The sequence below is a fragment of the Equus caballus genome, chromosome 1, assembly GCF_041296265.1.
Source record: "Equus caballus isolate H_3958 breed thoroughbred chromosome 1, TB-T2T, whole genome shotgun sequence".
In the NCBI taxonomy this organism is placed as follows: domain Eukaryota; kingdom Metazoa; phylum Chordata; class Mammalia; order Perissodactyla; family Equidae; genus Equus; species Equus caballus.
In genome coordinates, this window is record NC_091684.1 from 18,988,177 (window position 1) to 19,014,305 (window position 26,129).

General features: G+C 49.0%; 1 protein-coding gene across 1 annotated transcript in view; it reads right to left on the bottom strand.

Moving 5' to 3' along the window:
- HABP2 (hyaluronan binding protein 2) overlaps window positions 1–17,355 on the bottom strand; it is a 33,737-nt gene extending 16,382 nt beyond the window's left edge. The window contains exons 1-2 of the mRNA XM_023639126.2: window positions 17,145–17,355; window positions 4,822–4,858 (exon numbers count right to left, since the gene is read on the bottom strand). Of these exons, the coding sequence (XP_023494894.1) occupies window positions 4,822–4,858; window positions 17,145–17,213 (106 nt within the window). The 5' untranslated portion in view covers window positions 17,214–17,355. The remainder of the gene's footprint in view (window positions 1–4,821; window positions 4,859–17,144) is intronic.
- Between the last annotated feature and the right edge of the window lie 8,774 nt (window positions 17,356–26,129).

Here is a 26,129-nt window from a genome sequence, read left to right on the forward strand (position 1 = left end):
TATTCTCCAGGGCCCAGGGTCCCTGGTGGAGGTGGATAGAAGCAGTGCAGGCTTGGCAGCCCCAGATCACCAGAAGCCATCCAGCTGGAGGGCTGTGCAAGGGAAGGCACCTAACCCCCTTACGCTTAGGCGGGGCTGCAACATGTTTTGAAAGTGCTTTATAGGAACATCATCCGGGAGGGTTTCTCCATCTCCAAACTTAAAGCTTATTTTGTCTTTCCTATTCTGCTGGCACTTAATCCCATTGTTTATGTAAGAAACACATGTACTGTAGACCTACAAAGGGCCAAGTATTATGCTAGATGCATGAAGGCATTGGGAATAGTGGAGAGTTATACACCCAAGAGTGGGATGTGGCCTCCAGGCAAAGGAGCCTCTAGTCTGGTTTGAGTGGGGGACGAAAGCCTGCCCAGGAAAGAGAGGAAAGGGTAGTGAAGAGGTAGGGAAGCTGGAGGTGGCCACGTTGAGGCCTGGGAGCCTCGAGTTCCACACTGGCCCTCAGGTGTGATATGAGCCAATCTGCTGGGAAAAATGGCCCTGATTCTCCATGCCCTCGTACCCACACCTTTTACAATGCGACTTTGCAGCTCCTCCCACCAAAAGATGGAATCGATTTCCCTACCCCTTGGGTCTGGGCTGGTCTTAGGACTTGCTTTGGCCAATGGCTTGTGGTGGAAGGACAGTGTGCCAGCTGACAGTGTGCCTAGACTTCAAGAAGTCTTGTGTACTTCCTCTCTCTCTTTCCTGCCCTCACGGACCCCTGTGACCGCCATGTGAACAACTCTGGCCTATTGGACAGGAGGATAAGAGAACATGTGGGGCTGCAGCAGACCCAGGGCTCCCACCCAAGGCCTCAGTCATATGAGAAGGCCCAGACAGTCCACAAGTGACGGCTGACACGGGAGGAGGCCCAGCCAAGATCAGCTGAGCCTGGTCCAGACCAGAAGAACCACACACTGAACCCAGTCTAAATTGCCAACCCACAGAATTAATATCTAAATACCTGGTTAGTGGTTTAAGCCACAAAGTTTGGGGTAGTGGACTATGCAGTAATAACAAGTGGACACAAAGGGCTTGATGGATATTGGGTTGCCAGTGGGATAAGAATGTTAACTACTAGAGCGTTCCTCAGTGGCCCAGGTGGCTGCGGAGTTTTAGGTTTCATGGCTGGATCTCAGATGGCACCTCTCTTGTGTGTTTGCATTTAACTTGGTTGATCTGATTGGTTTCCTCCAACTAGTTAGTCGGTTTCTTAAGAGCCAGGGCCATGTCTATTCCTCTTTCTACCCCACAGTGCCCAGCACAGAGCCCTGTAGACAGTTCTATGTGTGGACAGATCAGTTTTTCCCTCTGTGGCCACCCCTCGCTTCCTACTGGTTGACCAGCACACAGCGGACACACAGCTCTGCCAGCAAAGCTGTGTCTGTTGGGAGCAGAGGAAAAAGGCAATTTAGGAGAGAAACTATGTGAGATCTGGGTCATAGATATTTGGTGAAGAAAACGCATGATAAGCTCTGTAGAAGTCTGGAAACTTGTCCAAGCGCTTTCCTGGGTAGAGAGGGGGCTGCAGCCTGCATGAAATGTGGTCCCATTGGTCAATTAGAAAAACACTCCAGGCTCAAATACAGATAATCTGAGAATTTCTATAGGCTATGGAAAAGGTGGGATCTTTGTGGGAAGAATGAGGCAGCTGTCAGAGGCATTTTATATTCAGTATAAAAAGCAATCCTTCTGGATTTGTCTGTTATCAGAGTCTGTTTCTAGAATTTATCAGGAAGAATAGTGAGAGTGTCCTGAGTTAACCCAAATGACCCTAGTAATAGGTTTGTATCTCTTGAGTATTTTCCATGTATCAGATGCTATACTAAATAAATGTGGTTGCCCATAATCTTATTTAACCTTGAAACAACCCTATGACATAGGTATTATGATTCCTGTTTTACAGAAAAGGAAAAACGAAGGCAGAAGGAGAGGGCATCGAACCCAGCTCTACCCCACTTCAAGTCTGGTCTGCTTTTTTATGAGCCTTGGAGCCTCCTGTGGGGTTGAATTTCATGAAATTCCATGGGTTTTAGCTCCAGGAAGTAACATGCACTGGGAGATCTTTTTAAGCTCATGCCCCAGGTCCCTCGACCAGATTACCATGGTCCATACCCACGGTCTCTCGGAAGAACTCAGGGTTCCTGTGACGGAGGCTTTGCAGCTGCTCTGGTTAAAGAGCTTGCCAGATGTGTGGAACGGAATAAAAATGCCTGGAATGCCGTCCCTGTTGGCATCATCCATCACCATGGCACAGACGGTTCCTCCCAGGGCCTCCCCCAAACCCAGCCCTGTCGGCCTGCATTTGACGCTTCCAATCCGGCTGACAGGGTGAGGCCAGTGGAGACCCCACTGGAAGGCAGCAGGACCGCTGATGGATGGGCTAGGCCTGTGTCGCCAGGCAGAGCCGAGCCAGCTTTGAAGAGGCATTTCTGCAGGCCTATTGGCTGTCACGTCACCTGTTTCGGGGAAGTGAGCAGGGCCCGTGATGTTTGATGGCCACCTCCTCCGCCGCCCAGTGGGGACTGTGGCTTGGGCACCTTCTCCTCCAGCAACGCCCTCACCATGCACAGTCTCCAGCAAGACCAACTAAAGTGGCACCTTGCCTGTGGATGCGAGCACAGCGTTTCCTTAGCCACGCTATTGTCCAAAGCTGCCGGGATCTGACAAATTCCATCAAAGCACAACCCCCGAGTGAAATTAAATCAGACACTAACGGGGGTGTGTTTAAAACCTAACCTGCTCTCTGCAGAAAGGCCCAGTCACTATATCCCACTCTGCTCCACAGCCAGATGCTGACAGAACACCTCGAGACAGACTCGGGAGACCAGGCGTAGCATGCTCCAGGGTCCCTTCATCTAGTCACCAAATTATCAGTAGCTATTGGCAGAGTTCTTATAGAGCCCTGAATCTCAGGATGTTAAATCCAACACTCTCCCCTCCCTACTAAGTGTTTTTTAAGCCTGTGCTTAAATACCACCAGTGATGGGGAACTCACTACCTCTCAAGAGCCCAACAGCCCATTCAGATTTTTGGACAACAGATGATTAGGAAGTTCTTCCGGTTTGCAGATCAAATCTGACTCTATAGTTTCCAATCTATTTAATTAAAGCTAAAAGGCTTATAGACAAATAGACTGTGTCCACTCCCTTTTCCATGCTCTTTTCTCAGTAGGGTCACTGCTTACAGTTGTTCATGTTGTTCACTGCACAATTCCAGCCTACCGTAAACTCATAGTCATTGTGGATGTCTTTTACAACTTTCTGGCAGATGGCATTAAAGCGTCATGAGGTAAAGACTCCTCTAATTCCCACAAAGTCCACCTCACGGACAAATACTTGAAGAAAGTGAGGTCCCTTGAGTCTTTTGTGCTCGTGTTTCTTCCACTGTATGATCCCACAGTTCTGCAGCTCCATGTCACAGACGCCCAGACCAAAGCCACCCCTTCGACGAGCCTGAGCAGTTTGTGTTGAAGGCTGGGGAGAGGGCGGGTCTTCCAGCCTCTTGGCTTTTTTCTGTGTGGATGCTGGCGTGGCCAGCCAGGGATCCCTCTGAAACGTGGTTCTTTCAAGGAACTGAATTATGTGTTGTTGAACCAAACAGTTTCCTTTGCTTTGGGGAAAGAAACAGACCCTCTTATGCATGCCCTACTCATGCATATTTCCGTCCAGTTCCACAAACATTTCCTGAGTGTGTGGTGGGACAAAGGCCAGGCATCTCTTGCACAAGTCTGTCTGTCTGCCCCCCGCCCCCAACCCGGGGCTTTGCTACAGGAGAATATTGACTGTCAGGTGAATTTGGCCCAGCTACAGCCATCTTTGCTCCAAATAAACCCTTGATCCCAAGTTTAGTCGTGCCTGCAGTCTCCTTATGCCATCTGCCTGGCTCTTGTCCTCTGTGGGGCCAGCCCAGGTCGCTGCCTGTGGGGGACACTGGCCTCTGCCCCGATCAAGTAGGGCGTGGAGCTTTCTCCCTTGGGTCTCGGAGCTGCAAAGGGTGACCCAGACCCAGAGTCAGAGCCCACGAGTAGATGGTGTGGCTGGAGGGAGCAGCCCTGCTCCTCCTCACTCCCTGAGGCCTGGGCGTAGCTGAGGGCACCAGGCAGAGGCAACAGGAAAGGGAGAAGGTAAAGGGGGGAGTCTGTGAATGACAGAGCCCCTGCAAAAGAGCAGGGCTCACTGGGTAGTGGATGCATTGAGTCTTCAGGAAACAAACCAGGTGGGGGTCCTGGTGGGAGGCCATCACCAGGGGTAGGTCAGCCTGGCGGCTGCCTGCATGGCACCAACACCATCCTCTCAGCATAGAGGTGCTGGCTCCCCACTCAACGGGGGTGCAGCAAGTGGGGGTGGCACAGGGTTGGCCCACTTGGAGCCAGGCATTGCACAACGACACCCTCACTTTGAGTTGGCCTTGTCATCTCATCTCAGCCACTAATGGGCTACGTGACCTGGGGCAAGTTGCTTCCCCTCTCGGGCCTCGGTTTCCTCCTCTGTAAAATGAAGGGGTTTAACTGCACCAGCAATTTTTCCCATGGGGTCCTGAGACTGGGCATCAGGGGGGTCCACGGGCAACTCAAAATTGCGGAAAGCATTGCACGTATGCAGGGACATACAAACACCCAGGAGTGCGTTTTTCTGGGAAAATTCTAGAAGGAGTCCATGACACTTCTGAACCATTTGAACGCTGAGGTTGCTCCAATACTTACATGCATGGGCCCCCTTTCCTCCACCCCAGAGCCAGCCTGTGGTTGGTGGGGAGCCCGAGGGCCATCCGCGCACTCACCTGGGTCTGGGTCTACGAGCAAGGACATCAGGGAGAACTGAAAAACAAAAGGACACAGAGCAGCACGAGGGTGAGTCCACTGAGCTGGCCAGGTGCTTCCTGAGCTCCTGAAACTTGAGAAGAGCCTTCCCTGGGGCCATATCCAGGGCACAGGGGCACTGGGTGCGTTCTGATGGCTGCAGCTGGGACCGGGTTGGAGGAACAGGGTGGGGCCTATTTGAAGACGTCCCTCCCCCGTTCCTGGCTGGCTGAGCATACAAAGCATTGTCTTTTCTCATCGGTCTGGATGTGTGGCACTTGCACTTACTGTCCTCATGTTGGAACCTGGCTGCCCAGGTATTGACGATCTTGTTAGTTACTACGGTTGGCATGCACTGAGCATCGCCTCTCTGCCTGACTGTGCATTGTTGCATTTAATTCTTAAAACAGCCCTACCAGGATGCTTTTATTAGCCTGTGTGCCGGTGAGAAAACTGAGGCTCAGAGGTCACACAGCTGTGATAGAATTCAGATTCACGCTCAGGTCTAGGTGATTGCCTCGGGCGACAGCTCCTTGGGGTTGGAGACAGACACTTAGAACACTCCAAGGACTTCCCATTGTTATTGGAACAAAACGCAAACTCCTGCCAAGACCCAGAAACCTCCTCCCATACCTCTCCCTCCCACTGCTCCTTGCTAATCTCCAGCCACACCTGGGTTCAAAATGGCACTAGCCAAGCTCCTCCCACCTCAGGGCCTTTGCACTTGCTGTTCCCTCTGTCCGGAAAGCTCTCCCCTCACCATCACTAGGTCTCAGCTTAAATGTCATCTTCTCAAGGAGGCCTTCCCTGACTCCTCCATCGGAATGACAACCCCTCTATTGTTTTGTTCCTCGTTCCTTTCCTCCATGATCCTCATTATAGCATGTAGTTTTATATTTGTTTGCATGCTGTCTGTCTCTCACAGAAGACTCTGTCCTCTGGAAAGGCTAAGATTCGTCTGTTTCATCACTGATGTATTTACCCCATACCGAGCATAGTTCTTGGCACGTGGCACACCTCAAAAAGTTTTTGCTAAATAAACAATGATATAATGAGTTCCTTTTAGAATGCAGTACTTACCAGAAGAAGACAGTTGTACTCATTTAATAGCTGGAAAATTTTCTTTCACTTAAATCACAGGTCAGCAAACCGAGGCCCTTGGGCCAAACTCAGCAGTTGTGGTTTTATAAATAAAGTTTTATTGGAACACGGCCACGCCCATTTGCTTATGGCTTGCCTATGGCTGCTTTTGTGCTGCAGCAGCAGGGTAGTTGAGACAGAATGGCCCCAAATATTACCTATCTGGCACTTTACAGACAAAGTTTGCTGACCTCTGATTTAGAAAAGGAGAGTTCCCTCACCTGACAGGGTTCCCTTTGCGTCTTGGCAGCCAAAAGGCTGCGGTCAATGTGATCACCTTCCCGGTACCCACTTCAGTCTGGGCAGTTCCGTGTATTTTCTTCCTCTACCCTCAGCAGAAGTTTTAATTTTCTACTTTACTGTGGGCCTCCTTAGCCCTTCTGGGAATGAGGCAGGTGATAAATTAGGAAGGAAAGGTAAAAAGGAAAGAACGCATCCTGACGTGATGCACCAAGGGCACGACATCAACAAGGAGAGTTCTGGACAACAATGCTCATCCTTAAGCTCCTCTGAGGAACACGCCAGATCCAACGTGTGGGCATTCGACAAACGACTAGCCTGGATTCTGCAAAACATCAGCATCATAGAAGACAAAAAAGGGTGGGAAGACCGTTCTTATTCAATGAGCCTAAAGAGACACGACAACTAAATGCAGCATGTTATTAAACACAAGTTTTTAGAAAATAGCTATAAAGGTCCCTATTGGGACAATTGGGAAATTTAAAGACAGCCTTATATTAGAGAGTACTACTGTATCAATGTCGAATTTCTGGAGAGTGATGATGGTGTTGTGGTTCTGCAGGAAAATGTCCTTATTCTTAGGAGGGGCCTGCTGAAGCAGTGGGCGTGAGGTCTGCAATTTAGTTGCAAATGATTCAGCAAACCAACCAACCAACCAACCAACCAACACCACAAATACATCTCCATACATGCAAGAGTGAGCGAGAAAGTAAATGAGGCGAGATGCTGGCTGTCACATCCAACTGGGGGGATGGTATTCAGTGCATTATTCTTTCCTCTCGTCTGTAGCCTTGACAAATTACACAAGATAAAGTTGGGGAGGGGAAAGGAATGCAAAGAAAGGAAGAGAGGCCATTTGTTGTCTGGACTGGGCCTCTGTTTAATTGCCCTATGGTCCCCCTGTCCTATTTCTGCAGGAAATGGACAGGGGTCAGTGTTTTATTTTGGTGGGGAGAGGGTTTGACGGTGGGGAGCCCAGCAGAGAAGGGGCAGGTTCAGGCCTCAAGGGTGTTCCTGGACCTGAGGGGCATCTGAAGCTGACTCCTCTGGGCCTGAGTGTCAGGACGGTGCCAAAGAAGGGGTGAGAGAGGGCCCCAAGCATGGATGTCACTCCTCCTTCAGCCTCCCCTCATCGCAGCCAGTCAGCTCTGCCTTGGTCCTGGCCCTTGGCCCGGCCTTGTCTTCCTTCCATCGAGCTGGTCTAGAGGGCAGGGCCTGTCCTTCTTTGTCTGTCTTCACCCAGCCCTGAAGAGATGCCCGCCTGAATTCTCCTGTTTGAGCTGAATAGTTCAAATAGCTGAACTTGGGCTGTGCCTGGCCACCCTCGGCCCTGAGAAGTGGGCAGAAACAGGAGAGAGGACTTCGGGGAACATCTTTCCTCAGGGCCCAGTGTGGAAAAAGCCCTCCAGGACCTGTGCCTGGGCCAGAGCTCCAAATCTGAGCTCCAGACTGGGGCCTGAGGGACAGCCAGGTGCTGTGCTACCCGTGGCCAGCAGGTGGCGGACGTGCCCTTTGCAGCAGCTGGAGCTCAGAGGGAAACCAAACAGCGTGAAAGCTGGACCTTCCGGGTCGGGAGCCCTTCAGACTCCACTGGCTCTCAGGGCATCTGAAGCAGCTGTGCAGCCTGGGCTGCATGTCAGGGCATCCCAGGGATCCTAAGCAGGCCCACTCATTTTGCGAATCATTGGGTCAGTGCACAGAGAGAGGCTGGGGTGGAATGTGGAACCTGGCAGTCTAAACACCAGGCTGGATATCTGGGGGACTGGGAGGGAAAGGCCAGGCCACGCCACTAGCGGTGATGTATGCCACCCATCTGGATCTTGAAACTAACCTGGGTGGTGGTAGGGGGTGGGGCACAATGTTCACCTCCTTTCATCCCCTTATTCCATTCAGTTTTCCCAGAGACAGGAAAATGGTAGAACTCCTACTCCTGGGACTTGCAAATCCAAAAAGGACAATCCCTGATGCAAAAGAAGGAGGAGGGGAAGGAGGAGACAGCCGTGATCTCCGCTGACGTTGATTCAGAGCTGACACTGTGCCAAGGGCTGTGCTAAAAGTGGCACAGGCTTTTGGTCTCATTTATTGCACACAATATTTGACAGTTGAGGTACTAAAATTATGTCCATTTTAGAGGTGATAAAACCGGTTTTCAGGGTGTAAATTGCCCAAAGTACCTCAGCAAGTAAATACGGGAGCTGGGGTAGAGTGGAGCCAGGCTGACCCAGAGCCCTTGTTCCTGGTCTCCACTGCCATGAGGGATGAGGGAAGCAGGGCGTGCATACACTGTCATGAAGGGATGGAGGACAAGCAAACAGAATCGCTACCTAAGCCTAAGAGAGACAGGGCACTGAGCTGGGTTAAGAGAGCAAGCCTTTGTTCTTGGAAAGCTTTTTGAAAGCCCTGTCCAGATGTCCAGACTGGCCCAGGCCTGGCAGGACACAGAGAGGACCTCTAGGCCCCAGTGACAGCTGGGGAAGGTACAAAAGTCAGCTGGGGCCTCGGCCAGTCCACTGTGGTAAAGACATCTCAACAAACGTCTCCTCCCAGATAGGGGAGGCATGCAAACCATGCCCGCTTCTTCCACCACCTCCGTTCCTAGTCTCAACAGGGCTAATAGCATGCCGTCACCACTGCCTCAGCTCCTCTCAGACGGCTGGAAATAGCTGCTTCACACGTCGAATGGCAGGCACTTTGCAATAGATTCAGAGAGACCCCTGTAGATCCAACTGCTGGTCCATCCACCCCACACTCGGGCTTTCTCAGTGGATCCCTGGCCCAGGACTCTGGCCTTCCCCAGTTAGGAGCAGGCTCTCGGCGATGGTAAACTTCCCCAGTCACTAGGGAGCATGTGTCAAGGTCTGGTGTCTTCTAGGCTAAGGTTGGTCAGTGGGGAAGGCGGGGAGGGGCAGAGAAAGATCCTGCGTCCCTGAGTCTTACTGATTTACAGGGTAATCTCCTTGGGGGCAGAGAGCATTGAGGTCTAATCTATTTTGTCCTATCTTTAATCTAGCGATTATTTCAACTCAGGTTTTTCCTCTGCCTTCCAGGATTCTAAACCTTCTGGAAAACCAAACAACAAGGCAAGGGCTAAAAGTCGGAGTTGATGAGTTCCAGGAGTTAGCTGATGGAAAACATTCTCAGGGAATTGAGAAACAGTGGAGAGAGAGGTGGGGCTGGGCCTGTCCTTTGGGGCCAGAAGCTTGGCTCAGAATGAGCCAAGAGCAGAAAAATCTTTCAGGTGGTGGGTAGAAGATTGGGACCCTAACCCTGGCCATCGCTCCTCCTCGGATGCTCTACCACGACCTGGTGGTAGACCAGATGTCACTGGGCCCTGGGGAAGGATTGCATTGCTCCTAAAGGAACTGGGAAGGAGGGAACTCCACACCACGGCCAGGTGAGGCTGCCGCTGCCGGGCTGGAAGGCAGGGCAGGGACAGGAGTGCAGAGTTCCCCGGGGCCAGTCTCCACTGCTGGACAAAGAGCTCAAGGTTCGGGTGAGGGGCGCAGGGGACAGAGGACAGGGGTTGTCAGTGTTCCAGTCACCAGCCAACTGCTGCCTCACACTGTTCTCCTGCTGCAAACAGAAGCAGTGCCATGAGACGAACAGTCGTGCAAATCCATTCAGTCCTTTTTAAAAGATCGTGGTAAAATATGAATAACATAATATTTTTCATTTTAACCATTTATAAGTGTATGATTCTGTGGCATTAATTCACAGTGTTGTTTAACCATCACCACTCTCTATACCCAAGACGTTTTCATCGTCTCCAACATAAACTCTGTACCCACTAAGTAATAACTCCCCCTCCCTTCCTCCTCCAAGCCCCTAGTAACCTCTACTCTACTTTGCGTCTCTATGAATTTGCCTATCCTAGGTACCTCCTATATAAGTGGAATCATACAATATGCGTACTTCTGTGACTTGATTTATTTCACTGCGCATAATGTCTTCAAGGTTCATTCATGTTGTGGCATATGTCAAAATTTCATTCCTTTTTAGGGCTAAATAGGATTCCATTGTATAGCATATTTTGTTTGTCCATTCATCTGATGCTGGACGCTTGAGTTGTTTACATCTTTTGGATATTGTGAATAATGCTGTTACGAGCATCGGTGTACAAATATCTGTTTGGATTCCTGGTTTCCATTCTCTGGGGCATATATGTAGGAGCGGAATTGCTGGGTCATGTGGTAATTCTTTGCAGAATCTTTTCCGGACCCTCCATAGTCTTTTCCACAGTGGCTGCACCATTTTACATTCCTAACATCAAAGCATGAGGGTCCCAGTTTTTCCACATCCTCACCGATACTTGTTATTTTCCATTTTTAAAAATTCCAGCCATCCCAATAGGTGAGGAGCGGTGCCCCTCAGTCCTCTTTAGTCTCAGGAATCTCATCATTCTTGCTTTAGCACACGAGCTGTCCAACGCTGTCCCAGGATTGGTGGGCTCACTGTGGCTTTGCTTTAATCTGAAGCTCAGGGCAAGGATGGAAGGCTCTAATGGGCAAATCTGGAGGCTAAGGGAGAAGGCACTGGCCAGCGGTCCCTGTGGGTGGTTTCCTTCTTGGGAGCCCAGAGGGAGCTGTTCAGAGGACCCCAGTGATGAGCCAGGGAGCACTGTGGAGAGGAGCTGGCCTAGACCCTTCATGTACAGAGGAGGAAGCTAAGGCCCAGTGGGGTGAAGTGGCTCCATAAGGACATGAGAGGTTTGGGGCAGAGGAAGGACTGGAGGCCAGATCTCCTCGCTCTGAGGTCAGTCACCTGTGCCTGGCTCAGAGCGACCCTGTGCAGCTTCCCCACTCTGAAGCTCAGAGCTTTAGAGCCCACTCAGACCCCTGCCCAGTCAACTGAGGGCTGGACGGCAGCTTCATGTGGCAAGCAGACATGGGGCAGGGCAGAGAGACGAGCCTATTTGTAGACCCTGGGAATTTCCACTTTTATCTGGAGAGCTTGATAAAAATTCAGATCTCTGGGAACCACCTGCAGAGGTTGTGCTTCCGTGGGTCTGGAGTGGGCCCAGAACACACACTTTCAACCAGTACCCAGGTGACCCTGCCCTTGGTCACACTTTGATTAGACCTCTCTTAGGCATGAAGCTCCTGGCCAAGGAGACTTGTGGGCCTAGCTTTGCTCCTGTGCAAGTTGTTGAATCTCTCTGTGCCTCAGTCTCCTTAGCTGTAAAAGTGAGCATTCCCTTACCCAAGCCAATGCTTTATTCAAGGGGATTTGGCTGCTCAGGCTTTGCAATGGATTACCTTCAGGTAAGCGCTTGGTGAGAAATATCGGTTCAAAAGGGTCATCCCAGGGACCCGTGTCAAACAGACCTGGGGGCTTTAAAGGTTAGGAAGGAGACCATCCAGGATAAGGAGGTTGGATAAAAACAAACACTTGTTTCTGGATGTGATAATGCTCTTGGAAGCCCTTTGAAAGGCAAATGAACCAACAGGAGAGCAGGGTGCGTCAGAGACCCACCAAGTGCCACACTGACCTTCTTGACCAGTCGGTCGGCCTCAGCAAACAGCTCAGGGGTTCAGAAAAGTACCTTCCCACTGATGGGAACCAACTCTACTCCTGAAGCTGTCCTCGCTTCTGTGTTTCCCACGGGAAGCTCTGGTGGTACCCAAGTTGCAGTGGGTGGTGCCTGGCCAGGGGGTGACATAACATCAGAACACAGTGTGAGAAGGTCATTCCCTTCTCAATTTTTACTGTCACCCTTTCCAATCCCATCACAGAGAAAGACTTGGGTGGTGCTGGTGTGTCTCTACCCTCTGCCCCTTGTCAATCTCCCGTCAAACGAAGGGAAAGCTGGCTTCAGGCTCTGAGCCTCAGCGTGACAACCATAGCCAGTCAGAATTCAATGGCATCGTTTTGTTTTCTTTGCTTTTTCCATTTATAATAGTGACGGTTTTCTTTAAAAATAAAGCTATGTAGGTAGAGAAAAGATGAGTCTGTTTAACAAAAGAATTAAGGAACTAGTTTGGTTTTGTCAAAGTTTCTGAAGATGGATTCATCCATGACCAAGGTTTTGAAAGCACTGAACTACTTGGTTAGCTATGTGTCAAGACTGGATCCTTCTGGTGTAGAAAAGGAAAGCTTCAGAGACAAAGGAAAGCTTCAGAGACTGCTGAAGGAGACTCCACGTAGGAGAAACTTGATCTCCCGCCTGGAGCTGGAGTCTGAGGCCACTGCCCCTTCCGACACCTTCGGGACCGCAATGAACAGTCTCGTTCATCTTGGGGTAGCGCTTGGTATGGTGGTTGTGAGCATGGAGCTCAGCACTGGGCAGGCCTGGGTTTGAATCCCAGCTCCGTAACCTCCCAGGACTGCCATCTGGGCAGATTATTGAACTTCTCTATAGCTTAGTTTCTTATCCTATTTATTTATTTTTTTTGAGGAAGATTAGCCCTGAGCTAACATCTGCCACCAATCCTCTTCTTTTTGCTGAGGAAGACTGGCCCTGAGCTAACAGCCATGCCCATCTTCCTCTACTTTACATGTGGGACCCCTGCCACAGCATGGCTTGCCAAGCGATGCTTAGGTCTGCACCTGGGATCCGAAACGGTGAACCCCACCCAGGCTGCTGAAGTGGAACGTGCAAACTTAACCGCTGTGCCACCGGGCCGGCCCAGTTTCTTATCTTTAAAATGAGGATGACAGTGGTCCCCAACTCCTAGGGCTGTTGGGAAGCTTTAAATGAGATGATATACAACACACACAATACCTGATGTATGGTAAAGACTTAAGAAACTTAATAAGTGGTTGCTGCTATGATGATGATTATTAGCCACTGCCGTTAGTGAGTTTGAATTTTTTTTTTTCAAATTGTGGGATGATTGAAGAAAGCTCGCTCAGCACAAACTCTTCCTGGAACTTGTCTGTTGGGTCACACGCACGTCACGCCAACACCCCCCCCCCCCCCATTTTTCCTGGGAGCTTTGCCAAGTCCTAAGCCAGGAAACCTTGTTATATTAATTATGAAGAAAAAGCATGTTTTATTTAAAATCCCGGCTGCCGAATATTCTGCCATGCTGTTTCTCTGTGACAGCAGAATTGCTTTTGCATTTAGGGAACACTAATGAATTTAAAATATAAATATATCTGTGCCTATATACACATGCAATTTCCTGTGACCTGTTCCCTAAATACCAGTGTACCCTGCCGAAGCTAATGAGTCAGACACGTGCTTAGGATCAGATTTTCTTTTAAAAAAATCCATAAGGAGGAGTGGTGACATTCAGTCCCTCTTTTTTCCATATGATTCCATGTGGGTTACAGCTGAGGGAGGGACGTCTCCCAGGCCTGAAAGAGACTCTGACAGTCTGGAGCATCTAGGTTTTGAAAAGGGTGGCTGGCATCCTCCCATCAAAGGCCTTTTTGGTCCCAAGGGCTGGGCAGATTTTGATGCTCGAATTAACCAGACACTGAGCCCAGTTACTTGACCATCCAAAGTCGGCTCCAATGCTTCAGCATCCACAATGTTTCTGAAGAATAACCAGACAAGGTTGCACTGTCTCTTTCTGTCTGTCTCTGTCTCTCTGACTCTGTCTTGCTCTCTGTTTCTCTCTTTCTAGGATAGAACCAGGCAGATAATGTACATCTATCAAGCAGAAAGGGTGTCAGAAGTAGAGAATGGTGAGACCTGTGTGACCAGAGTGGCTTAAGCTTCTTCTCCTAACGGGAGCAGGGGATCCCCCCTCCTTGGTGCCATGCAGCAATGTGAACCCCGTGTTACTAGAATGTCTGATTTTCAAGAAAAGCTGGGGATCTGTGTTTTTATGTGAAATGTGCTGATTTTCAAATGTTGCCAAACAATTAAAAGGAAATTAAAATACTCTTCAGGCTGCCCTTCTACCCACCAAACAACACTTGGGCTGTGAGCGGAATGTACCCCAAGCTGCCAATTTGCGACCTCCAGTCTGTGCAAATATTTTTGAGGCTCTCGCCCTGGGAGCATTCTAGAGTTCTAGAGTCCTTGGGTTTAAACTCTAGGGTTGAAAAAGCCCAGAAATGAGAGCAACAAGCATTTTACTTGTAAGGCCCTTTGTTGGGGAGAGAAGCCATTGTCTTCCCTCCTCTCTGGGGATGGGCCGAGATAAGCAGGGCAGGCCTGACCAGCCTTGTCCTCTGGCTTCTGACCCCGAAAGAGGTCAAATTCCATTATGGCCGAGCCCAGTGGCACCCCAAGTCACCCTAAGAACCGCAGCAGGAAGAGATTTCTAAGTCTGGGGACATTGCACGTCCCTCATCCAGTTGAGCAGGTCTCCTGTAATGGGCAAGGAGTTGGATGGACCTTCTCGACCCTGGCTGAGAAGTTAGTTTAACATCTCTGGGCTTGATTCTCAAGCATAAAACAGGGATAACAATACAAGACCATGCTGGGGGCAGGTGTTCAAAACCAACAGGTAAGGAAAAACAAATCTAGACCAGGCCAGGAAGGCCCTGTGAATGAGTCCCTGAAGTTCACAGCAATAATATCTGACCCGTGTATCTTTGGATCATGGATATATGAATAAAAATCTAAGTTAGAGACGAGCCCACAGAGGTGTCATTAGGAGGTTTGCTGCATGATCTGAATTCATGGCAGAGTATCCAGGCATCTTTCCAATGGGTTGTGATCACAGATCCTGTGTCTGCTTTTCTTTGCATTTCAGAGGCACATGGAGTCCATTACACTCCACCCAGCAAAAGGGCCCCAGGTCTAAGAACCTCCTGTTCCTCCAGGAAGGACCATGAGTCTCAAGCCCTATGGACTGAAGAAATCTCCTCCTTAGCCAGGGTCCAGGCAGGAGGCCTCGTCTAGACACCAGCCCATAGTCTAGAACTCAGCTCTTCCACTTCCCAGCTGTATGACTTAGGGCCACGTTACTCAGCTCCTTAGCTGTAAAATGGGAGCAATAACAGTACCTACTTCTTAGGGTCCTTCCGGAGATGAACCGATCCGCTGGAAGCACTGAGCCTGGCACTCAGCGTTTCTCATTCACAATGAGAAATGGTGGTAGCCGTGGGTTATTATTTCTAGCTACATGGGGTGGGAGAGGCTGCCCAGCCCATCTGGCAATGTGGCTTCCTCCCCCTCAGCAATGCCCCAAACTCTCCTAAGCATGTGAGCGCGTTGGCCACTTTCCCCAGGATCTCTGTGTACTGCCTGTGGAACACAAGCCGCCTTCCCGACCACCTGTCTGGTGCACATCTGGGGTAAGAAAGCATTCCAAAGCCCTGAATCCTCTCTACGGAATTGCCTAAGCTCATTGCCTGAAGGCTATCTCTCATATTTTCTCTTTTATCCATCATTGACTTATAATTTCATCGCTAACCCTAAAAATTCACTGGGGCTTGCAAAAAAGGGATTTTGGGGGCACCATTATCTTTTTGTGAACTTCAAACAGACTGCATCAACTCTTCTCCTTGCCTGCAAACTTTAGAGTCTAATTCCTTCCGACTGGCACTTGCTCTGGGCCCTTTGTGGGCCTCTGATCATTTCCACCACTTTTCCCCAGACCTGCAGTATTTCTGCTGGGTCTCGGCCACAGGCATTCAACAAGCAATCAAATGATGTAGGACACTTGATAACAATTTGTAACTGCAGCCACACCACACGTTCGCAAGTCATTGTTGGGAAAGAAAACTCTTTCCGAGATGAGTCAGTTGGCAGCTTAGCATGGAGCTAAGGTAAGTGTCTGAGTCCAGTTTACTCAAAGGGGAGGAGGAGCTGTTGTTTTCAAAGCACGCTAATCAGAAAACCTGGAATTTAATCTGCTTCCTGCAGGAAAAGCTCTATGGACTAAAACGGGAAATAAAATGCAAAGGTATTTAATGAGATAAAGAGGTTCTGACTGTTATTTCAGTTCTCATCCCCTGCTGGTTCTCTACACGCCCAACAAAGGGGCGCAGTCTCTGATTTTTTATAGAGAACGCTTGTTCATTCTGGAAATTTTAAGGGAAAAGAGCTGACATTTATTGAAAGCCACACGCATTGTCTCTTTTAATCCATTGTGACCGTCCTCAAATCAGAGGGAGACTTTTACTCTGTTTGCCGTGGAGGAAACTGAGGCTCAGAGAGCTTATGTTACCCGCCCGACATTCTGCAACTGGAATGCGGCAAAGCTGAGATGCAAAGCTGGCTCCAAAACCCACACTCTGTCTCCAGCCACACCCGGTCTGGACTCCAAGACGCTCCCATTCTGTGGAGGGCCCTCTCAGGCACTCAGAGATCCGGCTAACACTCTTGGAGCACAACAGCACAAAGCAGGAGCCAACATCTCCACAATTCATCTGCTCCCAAATGCCTCACATCCCCCACGAGAGACCCTGTGATGATGCTTCTCTCTCCTGCCCGCCGCGACCTCCCTTGGGCCCCGCTCCCATTTCTGCCCCAGCCACTGCAGTCGCGGTCACTGGGCAAAGGGAGAGAAAGTACTCCCCATAGAGCTTCTCTCCAAATCTAATCCATCTAAGTAAACCTGAGGACAAGGATCACTGGCAGCCAGCAGGATTCTCCCCTGAGGCCAAAGCATGGGGATTCTTACCCTGGTGTTGCCCAAAATGGCTGGAAAACTGGGTATGTGTGTCAGCCTGTCCAGAGGGAGAGTTTGAGTTTTCAACGGCTTCTCAAAGGGGTCTCTGAGACCCGTGTCGGATCCCGACCCACGGCCTTAGCAGAGTTGCTCAGCCCAGTCCCCTTTGTTGGAAGACCTTCGTGGCGACTCTGCTCCAACAGGGCTCAAATCAGTTGCATGGCTTCATACAATGATACAGGCAATCATTCAACGATACAGGCCTGCGTCAGCTCTTGTGGTCAAGACATATTCAACTTGGCAACATGAGCCTTCCACAACTCGAAGTTCTGCTCCCTCCTGGCCCAGCTGGTCTGGTCCTCCAAATACCCTCAGTCTCTCAACTAAAGACAGTTGAAAAGAGCACTTACCCCGAAGGCTGCCTTTCCCGCCAGAACCATTACCAGCAGAACGTGGAGATCGGGCATTCTGGCAAACATCTTGTCGTTTAAGGACTCTTGTTTTGCTCTAAATACAATTTCTTTTGTTGTCTATGTCTTTGGGGGGGGAAATGTCAGTCTCCAAGGATTCGGGAACAAATGAAGAGGATGCAAATTATTAACTAGGCATCAAATACTGTTTAATGTTTAATGTTTTGCAAACCAACTATCTTGATTAAACAAATGGTAACTTTGGGGCTGGCTGAGTCACGGGGTGGTTCCTTTTCTAGGAAGAAAGTCTCCAAAGAAAGGAAGACCCCCCGGGCTCCCGGGTGCACCCGGGGGCTGCCGAATGTTCAGTGCAGAAGACCCGATGGTTAACTAGTGTCCCTGCCACAGGAGGAAAGCTCCATCAGGTGAGGCCTCTGCCACAGGCCATTGCCATGCTGATTAGGACAGAGTGGTGATAGAGTTCTGATTCATCAAATCTCAAACAGAATTAAGGCACGGATGGGCTTCTGCTAACATCACACTTTATATTCATGAAAGATAAATTAAAGGATGCAAAACTGCTATTGACAAACATTGATTCTGGGCCCTTTGAAGCGTTGCCCATGGTTCCTTGTCGGCTTCAAAAGTTTTCTTTTAAATTTCATTACGTAAGTTCTTTATTTTTTAATCATTTTTTTTCCTTTTCACTGGAGTCTCTCTTTGATCAAGAGGGGGAAAAATGTGATGCTCATATTTGGGGCCGGTTGTTTCTCACGTTCCTTATTTAGCTACCCTGGTTGCAGGGAGGGCTACATCAAGCGACGGTTACCTAGCACGTGTGGGTTCTCGTGGACATAATTGATCTCTTTCATAGGCATCATCCTGAGCACTGTAAACAGCTGACTGCCCACGGTAATCTATGCACGGGCTCCAGGAATCCGCCCGCCTGAGTCCTAACTCCAGGTGCTGACACCCTGCTGCCGACTGAGGCGGGTGCTCACCTGGGCCTTCTGCTCGCCCATCTGCCATCCGTATTTGTCACACACACTCCGACTGCTCAGGGGCTGCTTCCATTTATGGCAGCCAGGTGGCTAGCCATGGAGGCCCCCACAGGTACCAGCCCAGGAGAAGGCCAAAGTCAATGCCCCAGCCACAAGATGACCCTTGAAGGACAAACCACATCCTGACATTTTATCTCCTAAATAATTCCCAATTTTTTTGCTTTTCTCCACTTACTTTGTCCCCACCCTGTTTCAGGCAGCCATCAAGTCACCCCTGGTCAACATCCACCTGACCCTATAACACATGGACACGCTAGTCCACCTTTCTGGGACTAATATAGAGACTAGTGCTCTTCTCTAACCTCATCCTACCCTCCCCATAATATTCACTCCACCTCTTACTCTGTTCTTAACTCTAACCCTGTTCACTCTTTAGCAAGTTCCTTAACTCACCTAGTTCATGCATCGTTCAGATCTCAGCCCAAACATTATTTGTAAACAGTATTTGTAAAATTTCAAATACACTTCAATTTATTCATGAACATTATATTAATATTCATCACATATTCACCGATGGTCTGCTGTGAGCCGGGCGTTGGCAATGCAGGGGTGGAGGAGGCAGACACGAACTTCGCTCTTAAGGAGGACGCATCCTGGTTGGGGGGAGATAGGCGGACACTGAAAAAGTAAGCAAGTTAATTTTAGTTAGTGATAAGTGTGAAACAGAATGAAACAAATAATGGAACAGAAATCTTGGTGGGTGAGAGGTTTCCATAGACTGAGAGGTGGCCCTGGGAGTGATGGTGGCTGGGTGGCTCGTCAGTGTGGTGCTGAGGACACTGTTGATGGTTGTCTGATCACAGAGCAAGGGCTGAAGACGAGGAATTTGCTGTTTTCCCGATTCAAAGCTGGAGGCTTCGGAGCATCTGCATAGACAGTGAAAAGTAGAAGTGAAAATTGCAGGCAAGTCACATCACTGAACCACTCACGTGACCTCGGCATCTCTTTTCCCCTCCACGGCCTTGTGTGAACTCGTGAGATTCCCAGAAAACAAACCGGAAGCTTTTCTTCCTGTGTCAACAGGAAGTGACCCCAGCGAGTTGGCTGTTCATCTTTTCAAACCAGATGAATTTCCCTGACATGTAATCTTCCTTTTATCACAAGCAAAAAGTGAACGATTTTGCTCTTTGTGTAATAACCACAGGCGTCCTACATATTGTCTCTCATTTCCCTAATGTTTTGTCATCACTGCAATGTGAAATTGAATAAATTTCTGCACGTAGCCTAAAGGAGAGAATGCTCTAAAAGATGCTAATCCTTTTAATTTAGGAGGACAATAGGGCTGGCTTATCACGTCATATGTCTTTATCTGGGGAGTTGGAACCTGGGATCTCTGATTTTCAAATTCAAATACAAGCCTGTTGCTCTCATCCCGGTGGGGGGTTCAGATGTTATCGTCAGTCTATTGTCTCCCAGTTCTGAGTGATGTTTTCTCATCAGTTGGGTTACATGCCACTGGGGAGAGCCCCTGTCCTGCCTCCGGTGGCTTGGGACTCTGGTCCCCTAGCGGGCTGATTCTTTCTCACACTGCTCTTGCCAGAGCTTTGATGTACCGGGTTAGGGCCTGAACCAGCCTGTTTCGTGTTTGTTTGTATTCCTCGGGTAATAAGGTCTTCTTCCCTCTAGGTCTTCACTATCAGGAGGCAGCAGAGACAGGTGTCTAAGAGCAGCAGCTTGGACTCAAAACAGACCTGGAGTGAACTCCAGCTCTGCCATATGCCTGCTGTGTGACTTTGGGCCAGTCATTTACTCTCTCTGGGCCTCAGTTTCCTCATCGGTAAAACAGGGATAATATAGTTTCCACTTCACGGCGTTACGGAGAGGTGTACGTGAGAGCGTGAACATAAGGTGCTCAGTGCAGCAGCTGGCATAGAGAAGAACTTTGCAAAACCCACTGGCCTTGGCATCAGTAAAGTCTTCTCATCGAATGGTTCTTGCTGAGCCCCTAGGCCCTCAGAGCTGAAAGCGACTTGAGCCCGGTGAGTCCAATGTCCAACCCAGAGAAGGAATGAACACCTTCCTGGGGGAAGCCTTCTTTCATTTGTTCTCTCTAGAATAGAGGTCAGCAAAGTTTTTCTGAAAGGGCCAGACAATAAAAATTTTAGTTTTTTTTCTGGCCATACAGTTTCTGTGGCAACTACTCAACCCTGCTGTTTTAACACAAAAGCAACCACAGGCAATATTTATACCAATGGGTGTTTGTACATATTGTATGATGTGCACATATGTGCTTTGTAACATACTGGCTCTGTCCCACCGAAATCGAATTTAGAAAAATAGGGCCACAGTTTGCGGATCACTGTTCTAGGAGAAAGCAACGCAGATGCAGCCAAAGCATTGCACAACTTGAGGAGCCCTGGAGAACAGGGAGACAGGCAGGAAAACATGGAGGGGGTCTGGACTGATGCGACACTGCCACCCTCAGAGTGTTTGTCTGGAAATTATGTCCCCCCAACCCCAGAATCATCAGAACCTCTTTGTGGGGTGGGGGACTAAAGCTCATTTGTCATTCATTCCACAAGTATTTATTGAGCACCTACTGTGTGCCAGACAGTGCTGTAGAGAATAAAGAAGACAGACCAGGTGCCAGCCTTGTGGACTTACGGTCTCCGGACAATCCTCACTCATGGTCACGTGACTGGTCTTTGGTTAAATTCTTAAAGTCATCCCTAATCAGAGAAGACCTCCTGCGGGAAGCGTCATTTCTCCTTCCTGGTGTTCCCAGAGGCCCCTGCCTGATCCATTAACTTCTAGGGGGAAAGGAGCTGGGGAGATGCCTTGTTAACTTGGCATGGGGCAGGTGACCTTTCCCACTCTGCCCCGAGCCCCCAGTGTGGTTCAGTGTGTTCATATTCTCTGTAAGCTCGTTGGTACTGCACATCCCATTCTCCGACCTGGAAGATACTGGGATGCCCCCGAGGATTGTGAAAGGAAGGCAGCATTTATGGAGCAGCTTCTATGTTCCAGGTGCTTTTATGATCCTGAGAAGCTATAGTCTTTATAACTAGCCTGCAAGGTGATTTGACCCATTTCACAGTTAAAGAAACCCAGGCTCAGAGACATTAAATAAGTTGCCCAAGGTCACATAGCCTGAGACAGGGCCAGGATTTGAAGTCTGACTTCAAGTCAAGTGCTCTTCTCATTCTACTGCATGGACTCTAGGATCTTGGGGTAATGGTTTTACCATTTACCCCAAGCCCCCCAGGAAGTTACTGAAGAAAACAGATGTCTAATAGCAAAGATTGCCCATCGCCTGGCCAATTTCTGTGTTGTCTTTGTCCTTACTATTACTTATTATTAGGGTGGCAATGTGCCCAGTGTTTAGTAAAGAAATCATGTCCTCCAGCAAGAGCAGCCACTATTTTTTTAGGCTGGGTTTCCCAGGAAACAGATAGAGGTGTTGAGATTTGTGGGCAGGAAGCTTAGAGGGGAGAGCTCTTAGGATCAATACCCATGGGGGAGTGAGGGAAGCAGGACTGGACAAAGGGAGAAGCTGGGCTGCAATGCAGTCACAACAGAGGCCCATCCCACAGAGAATTCCAGAGCTGGGAAGCCCCTCAGTGTTGTCCTGACAAGAGCCAAGGGAGCTGGGCCTTTGTACTAGGATCATCATGTCATTGGATATGGGCTATCCCAGTGGAAGGGGCATGACTTTGGACAAGGCAACTCTGGTTAAGTGTTAATTTTCAGAGAGGCACTCAGCTGAGAACCTGCAGTAGCCACCACCTGGCAGCTGAGAGAAAAAGAGCCTCATTTGAGAAGAGGAGACCTGGTGGCACACTATAGCATCTGCCACAACTATTAAATGGAAATTTATTCCACACCCCTTAGTTCAAATATCCAACTCAGGAAACCTGAATGGCTCAGCCAAGTTTTGGATGAGCATCCCCAGTCTATCCTTGGTCCAATCAGAGACGGCTGGAGTGACAAACATGGCCAGGCTGAACCGGGTCCACGAGGCAGATGACGACACATGTTGAATTGGGGTAATCAATATCAAGGAGAAAACCAGAATGCCATTATGGAAACCATGAACTCTATGCAGTTATTAAGCTGAGCTACAGATTTATAGCTAAGCTCCCTGTTGGCCAAAGGAAAAAAAATCCTGATCATTTGGCATGATTTTCATCATACGTAAGCCAGTTTTGCAGAAAAAATAAAGGTTTCTTTTTTTCTATGATCAATTCCAGGTCAATTTTGATTTTTAAAAAACCTTATGATCTGACGAACATAGGTTGGAGTTGGGTAAACAGGATGGAGACCCCACTGACACACTGGCGATTCTGAATTCCATGTTGTCCCTCAGCATGGCCAGAAGAAGGGTACCTATCTATCAGGCTGAGCCAGGAGTCTGGATGAACCCAAGATGCAGATTCTTTTCATTTTCTCAGAAGCAGGTGTTGAGTGTCCAGTACACAGCAGGTGTTCAAGAAATCCCGGCATCCTCCTGACAGTTGGAGGATAGGAGGAATGAATGGCCTCTTCCAGTCCTCTTCACCTTAAAAAATGACATCACGGGGGCCGGCCAGCTGGTGCAGTGGTTAAGTGCGGACACTCCACTTCGGCGGCCCCAGGGTCACCGGTTCGGATCCCGGGTGCGCACATGGCACCGCTTGGCAAAAGCCATGCTGTGGTAGGCGTCCCACATTTATAATAGAGGAAGATGGGCACTGATGTTAGCTCAGGGCCAGTCTTCCTCAGCAAAAAGAGGAAGATTGGCAGCAGATGTTAGCTCAGGGCTAATCTTCCTCCCCCCCCCCTAAAAAAACAGAAAGAAAATGACATCAGTATAGATGCGGCTTCAAGTTGAAAACCTGGAAGTCATTGTTGGCTCTGCCTCTGCTTCCCCTCCCCAAACACAAATCATAGGCATGCTTCTACCTCCAGAATGTATCTCAAATCCTTCCAGCACCTTCCATTTCTGCTGCCCCCACTCTAGACCAAGCCCACATCATCTCCCTCCTAGACTCCTGCAATAGAGCCCTCACTGCTCTGTCTGTTTTACTCTTGCCTCCTGTTGAATCCATTCTACACCATCCAGTTTATCATATAAAAACCTCATCAGATTATGTCATGCTCCTGCTTAAAACTCTTGGATATCTTCCCTTTGCACTTAGAATAAAACTCCAAATTCTTATCAAGGCCTTTCTTGATTTGGCCTCTGCTTACTTCTTCAGGCTCATCATGGGCCCTTCACACTCACGCAGTGTTCTCCATGAGCCCAGGGACCTTGTCTGCCACGTTCACTGCTATACCCTTATCCTCTAGCTCAGGATCTGGTATGGAGTGTCAATAAATATTTGTTGGATGGATGGATGGATGGATAGATGGATGGATGGATGGATGGACGGATAGATGGATGGATGGTTACACAGATGGAGGAAGGGCCAGTGATAGCCACGTTTGATCAGACGACAGAAGCCGCTCCCTTGGAAAGGGCTCCCAGCCAAGCCACAGACTCCAAATTCAGAGGTGCCTCCCTCTTGCCAAAACGAACCCTGGCCTTTGGGCATTGGTGGTTCTGACCCCTGTAATCCATGACGTTTAGAAAGATGTAAGAACCATCGAAGCAGTACAACCAGTAACCTCCAGATGCAGCACAGCCCAATACGAATTAAACACCTCAGCATCTTCACACGATAATTGATCTGCCTATTTGTACTTCTTTCTTTTCTTTAATCTTTCAGTGGGGCTTCAATCTTCCCTCTCGCATTTTAAATTTCCTCTGTTCCGTGGTTGTCTATGGCAGAGGGTGTATTTTTTTCCTGATCTCTCCCATCCCATCAATCAGTTGTACAGAAACACACGTCCGCCCCTTGGATCTGCAGCCTCACAAAGAGCTATCACCTGGGCTGTGTGACGGTTCCTGTTCTAAGTGCATCTTTGATTTATTAAACATTTTTGAATAAAATTCTGCATACATTTTGAATGTTGGAAAGTTTCTCGCCCTCCCTTCGATGTAACAGAAAACCTGAAAGAAAGGAGGGATCTTGAGATTTGGGTGCCCCTTTCTGTTTAGACTTGTCAGCTTTCTATATAGGGTGCGCTGTGATGTTTTCAAAAGCTTTTCTCTTTTGGGCAAGGCAGACCTCTGGGCATCTCTCTAAAATGTACTTCTTCTAGACATCGCCTGCCATTGACATCTTTCCTAAGCATATTTGCTTGCTCTCTCTGCAGTGTGGTGGCAGCAGCCTGAGTTGGCACCAGACAGAACCAGTGGCAAAGCCTTTTGCTTGCTGTGTGACCTTGGACAAGTTGCTTAACCTCTCTGAGCCTGCCTTAAATAAGTTTTGTGTGATTAAGTGAGCTTATATATGTGAAAGTGCTGGCACACAGTAGGTATTCGATTTGTGTTATCCTTCTACCTTTTTCTATTCCATTTCTTGGTTTATTTTTAATTTACTATAGAAACTACCTCTTTCTCCAAATTGGCATGGTAATCAAAGGAGCAAATTTTTGTAAAAGGAGTTAGACGAGAGTGGAAACAACACACACAGCTGTGTGATGTCTCTCCCTGAATCATGCTTTCTTTCACTCATTTTAGGATAATTCATTGAATGCTGGGTACCATGACATCCTAAGATGCATAAGAACCTTCTTCCCCTGAGGGAAGACCAAGTAGGAAAATCTACAGACATCTATGCAAACAGGTCCTTGCTGAGGCCAACGCTGAGCCACACGGGATGCGTGGGAATTGGAGGAAGGCACGTGTGAAGAATGGTCGGTGCAGAATGGGTTCCATGTGTGGTTACAGGATAGCTCTCAGCCACTGCTCAGGCTTAACCACACCCTCCAGCCTCTGGCCATTCGGTAAAACCAATCGCCATATTGGTGATGATTGCCAACACAGAGTTATCGTTTGCCCAGCACTGGGCTGGGCAATGTGGACGGAGAGTGGAGGACAGACCACACCTGCAGTCTCTACTTTCAAGGCTCTCTTACCCCATCTGGGGAAGCAGCCCTTAACTTCCCCGTGACTCAGTTTCCTCATTTGGGACATGAGGACAATGTCAGTATGTACTTCATAGGGTTGTCGTGACAATTAAATGGGTTGTGACATATTAAGTGCAAAGTGCTTGGACCTATGCCAGCGCAGAGCCCTTGTGAATGAGTCCCCTCCTGAGTGTCTATGTAGGAGCCTCAAATACTATGTCTAAAGCGGCACCTAGGGCCCAGTTATTAGCATAAAGGGTGTTAAAAAATAGATTTTTGTGGATGAAATGAGCAGTAGTCAAGATAGATGGTTGAGTGAAATGACCAAGCAGGTGTCTTTGCCTGGGCATAAACAAAAGAAAAGAATCTGGTGAAGCCGGCCGCCAACACCTTCAGAGAAGATTTCTGGGTCTAGACTTCCTGTTGGTCTTGCTTCTGACTCCTGGTCCACCCAGAAGGCCAGCGGACCCTGTCATTGAGCTGTGATTGCAGTGACGCTTCCCTGTGATCAGCGTCAGAGTGCCTGAACAGGCCGCGCGTGGGGACGCACAGGGCCCCACACGTGAGAGATTGTAGGCCTCTTTGTACATGTGGCAGAACTACTCGTATTGTAATGCCACCAGGCAGCAGGTTGAGCGGGGCACTGTGTCTCCCATCCTCCTCTAATTAGCAGAGAGCGCTGCTATTTCCCAAAGAGCCTGACAGTGTTCAGTGAACCAACTGGCCTAGGTCAGCTCACAGCGTATAAGCATTTAGAATAGCTCCTGCCATGTTGCCTGGCCCTCAAATGCAAAGCCACTACTACCCTATGACACAACTAGACCAGTGTCAATTGTTAGACAAGTCAAGTGTTAGATCGCGTGGAACGGACAACATGCGTCACAGAATTTGAGAAGAGGAAGTCAGGACAGTGTGGCCAGAAGCTAAACTTGGTCTCCAGAGATGGGGGTTTTGTTCTAGCTTCCTCTTGTATCAGCTCGGTACCCTGGGC